We start from the raw sequence: 3,985 nt of genomic DNA, 5'->3' as shown, positions 1-3,985 counted from the left end.
TTTTGAATATTCATGAGCAAAATTATTCAAATCTTTAACTGTGGATGGCAATGAAAAAAAACTTAAATTCTGTAACATAAAGGGTTGCTCAGTTTGAATGAAGCTGCTTTTAGATGGTTTAAGTAAGGCACTTTCAATTGCAGCATTAAAGTCTCTTAAACAAGGTAAACAGAAACAGGGTACCAAAATCTTAGCGCAAAAGGTATTCAAGATATTATTTCTGATACTTTCCCGCGCTCTATTTTCTTGCTATACAAAGCTTATTTACTGAACTGAGCTAAATAGCTAAGCTGTTTTAGATATTCGTGTTTCAAATCCACTCTGAACCCTTTTTGACTCCATATTTGCTGCTACTGCTGGTGCCGCTGCTACCTCTGTCTGTATATGCCCTGCTGGAGGCATGTCTGTTGGTCTGCTGGTGTTTACGTTCACGGTGGGGCGTGCTGCGGTTGTTAGTGTGGCTCTGCAGCTGGATGTAGGTCTGATTATCACCCTCCAGGATTTTCTGAGGTCTACCACTGTCCTTATGAACAGCCCTGGGTGCATTTCCCTTCCCAGCTCTGCACTGGTTTTCATCATTAATGCCGTTCTGTTGACGCTCCTCTTGGGGAATGTTCACGTGATTCTGCTGACATGCCAGCTTGGCATTAGTTAGATCAGTGATGGGTAGTGGTTGGTTGTGGTTCCCTTTACCTACCAGAGGAGGTTTGATGGCGATGTTGTACCCAGGTGGAGGCGCTGGTGCATTCCAAGAAAATGGGTCACTCAATCTCACCTTGTTAAGACGGCCTTGTCCTCTTGCCAGCCCGTAGAGCTCCTCATTGGGGAGCTTCGTCGAGTGTATTATCTTACACATGGTACCTATGCCCAGGTGAAGCATCTCCCATATATTGAGTGTTAGACAGAGCAGGGAGACTGTGTACATGATGAGGAGAAAGATTGTCTTCTCAGTTGGTCGCGACACAAAGCAGTCCACCTTATAAGGACAGGGCTGCTCTTCGCATACGTAGATGGCAGGAACGGACCAGCCATAGAGGGTGTACTGACCATAGAGGAAAGCAACCTCCAGCAAGGAGCGCAACAGGAGTTGGAAGATGTAAAGGCGCATCAATCCATCCTCTTTGATACGATGACGCCCATCATGGCGTACTTTGGCTTTTACTTTTCTATCACAGCTGCCTCCCTTTTCTGCTTCACAATCGTCGTTCTCCACCTCTGCCACTTCATAGATCATCGGGTCTTCCTCGTCGTCATCCTCAGCCTCTTCAATGCCCCTGTGCTGCTTTCTGCCTGCAAGATAGTGCTTCTTGGGTTTCTTCTGGGAAAATCCATTCACTCCCCCACTTTCTGCCTTCTCCTCTGCCTGAGCAATTTTGTTGACAGCGTAGCCCAGGTACATAACTGAAGGGGTGGCCACCAGGATAATTTGAAAGACCCAGAAGCGGACGTGTGAGAGTGGAGCGAAGGCGTCGTAGCATACGTTCTCACAGCCTGGCTGGGCTGTGTTGCAGACAAAATTGCTTCGTTCATCGTGGTAGATTGACTCTCCTCCTACGGCTGTTAGCACAATGCGGAAAACAATGAGAGCAGTGAGCCAGATCTTGCCCACAAATGTAAAATGGTTGTGGATTTCTTCCAGCAGGTGAGTCAGAAAACTCCAGCTCATGGTAGTGGTGGAGAAACTACAGCAAGAGGCAACATACCCATCCTCTTACTCCCTGTGGAGAGAACAGAAAGCTTTGGGTCATGCATGCAAACTTAAAAGGCAAATATCTACATTGATTTATTGAACACTGAGGTGGTTATGTCATCTCTTTTCGAGCTGCCAAGGGTAACAAATGAAGTCAGAGACAAAATAAGAAACTAAAGGTTTACTCCCTCCAGGATTCGCTGCTTCTACCATAACCGAGTATGGCTGCCCCCATTCCCCTGCTGGCCTGTGCTCCAGTTTGTCTCTTTTGCTCCCTTTTTAATCCTTCTCCCTGTCTTTTCTATGTCCTAAACTAAAAAGGAACATCATTACTTCTACTTCTATCAAACATGGTTTAGGGAGTGATGGCACACTGTCTTCTCACATGTCAGATTTATCGGTTGGTTAACATGGCATTTTTCATTAGTGCTACAGGTCACATGAAAAGCCATTACAGGGATCTTCTAAAGGGAGGTGGAATTGCTCAGAAAATTAAACATTGTGCATGCTATATATATATATATTACACTTTGGCCTGAATAAGACCGCAAAGGTTCATTACACATTCCTTATAACCTTTACTGCAATTTAGCTTATTGTTCTATTTGAAAACATAGAGTCAACCATGGTGCTGCTGACATAATACAACCAAAATATGTGCATTAAAGATATAATGAGCTTCCTGAAACAAAAATAGCGAACAAAAAAGTTCCAAAACTTTGTATAATGCAAGCAAATTTGTTTAACTCATTGATGTACATCCACCCGAAGGACAAATGGATACTCTGAGAAACGGGACTTGACACATATGTTCTTGACATGCCCTCTAGGATTACAAATGTACATATTATTTTCAACTTGAAGATTCTTCTTGCCAGAATCTGATAATACAGAGTAGGGCTGGGCTATATCATACCGTTCACGGTAATACCGGTGTAATGTTGGGCAACGATAAGAAAATGAAATATCGCGATAGAATATGTGTAAAACGCGCATGCGCAGTGCCTTTGTTTACATACGCTCATGGTGGCAACGCAGAATGAGAAGAGCGAAAGTGGATCATTGAATAAAACAGATGAACCAGAACTGGTTTGTAAAAATGCTGGAATTTCAGTGGTGTGGAACTGGTTTAGCTTTCGTCCGTCAGATACACAACAAAGCACTATTTTTGGTAGAGCATGCTAGCAGGCTGTCGTTATTACTGTGTTGTTTGGGAAATACGGCACACTTAAAATCAATCCTTTGATTTTTCTGAAATTCGACAGAGCCCCTTATAATCCCATGTGCCTTATGTATGAATTCTGGTTACTGACCTCGAAACGATTTTATGTACACGGCGCTCGAAAATCTGTCAAATGTTTCAGTACGACTTTGCTAAGCTACGAAGCCGCACCGCTTGATGGATTTTCGGAGCATTACGGCTATCGTAGGCAGGAGCCTGGCGGAGTGATACGTACTGTGCTTCAACATAATGTTACCGTATTGTGTGTGTATAACCTGTTTTTAAGTTTTGTGGATATTATACATGGTTATGCTGAGGATATGTCGGCCAGTTTCCACTGGAAATGCCTTTTGGTTAAACTGTCAGCAAAGAATTTGCACTGTTAAACTTTTATGTAACTTTAATGCACATTAAAAACAGCTGCTTGTTTAAGTGAAAATACATTGATGGTGTTTTTTTGCACTAATAAAGTTGAAGAGTTGTAAAGTATTTTGTCTAGTGTCAGTTATATTGTCAGTTATATCATTATCGCAAATTTTCAAATGTATATCGTGATAAATAGTTTTGGTCATATCGCCCTGCTCTAATGCCGAGTAGGAAAAAACATGATTTCTTACTCTTTCCATTTTTGTATATCTCTCAATTTTTCTCTTTTTCCTGACACACAGAATGAATAGCTCATCTTTTATTTTACATATAAAGACGCCACACACTCTTCTACTGTACTCACTCTGTGTTTTGTTTAGCGCCATTTGTTTGCACAGATGGGTATGAGCACTTAGCTCTTCTGCAGAATGCACACCTACCTCCTGATTCGAAATAAATCACAGGCAAGTACTTTGTCTTTCCTATACATGGTAATCAAATAGTGTATTTCTTCACAATAACAACACTTTCATCCTTCAATGATAGCTGTGCCTTGTAGCTCATGTCCAAACACATCCTCAGTATTAGTACACAAAGGGAAGAGTAATGAAGGAGATGGAACGCCAAAGTGTAATTGCCATCGTAATTTAAATTACACCTTAAAAATTAAAAGCCATTCAACGTTGATTTGTTAATTTACAACAATA

At 41.8% G+C, this 3,985-nt stretch overlaps 1 protein-coding gene across 1 annotated transcript; it reads right to left on the bottom strand.

Annotated features, from left to right (window-relative positions):
* Window positions 1–310: 310 nt before the first annotated feature.
* LOC146606798 (gap junction gamma-1 protein-like) lies at window positions 311–1,666 on the bottom strand. Its single transcript, XM_085349401.1, has one exon. It carries the CDS (start codon window positions 1,664–1,666, stop codon window positions 311–313), a length of 1,356 nt encoding a protein of 451 aa, XP_085205527.1.
* Between the last annotated feature and the right edge of the window lie 2,319 nt (window positions 1,667–3,985).

Source organism: Diplotaxodon limnothrissa, unplaced genomic scaffold, assembly GCF_057381915.1.
Source record: "Diplotaxodon limnothrissa isolate DT_005_m unplaced genomic scaffold, D_limnothrissa_male_GT1.1 unmapped_scaffold_7, whole genome shotgun sequence".
Classification (NCBI taxonomy): domain Eukaryota; kingdom Metazoa; phylum Chordata; class Actinopteri; order Cichliformes; family Cichlidae; genus Diplotaxodon; species Diplotaxodon limnothrissa.
Note: the sequence above shows the minus strand (reverse complement) of the source record. Positions and strands in the feature narration are given on the sequence as shown.

What these genes read in the sequence shown, in the direction of transcription:
- LOC146606798 (XM_085349401.1), bottom strand. Translation starts at nt 1,666, where the DNA reads ATGAGCTGGAGTTTTCTGACTCACCTGCTGGAAGAAATCCACAACCAT.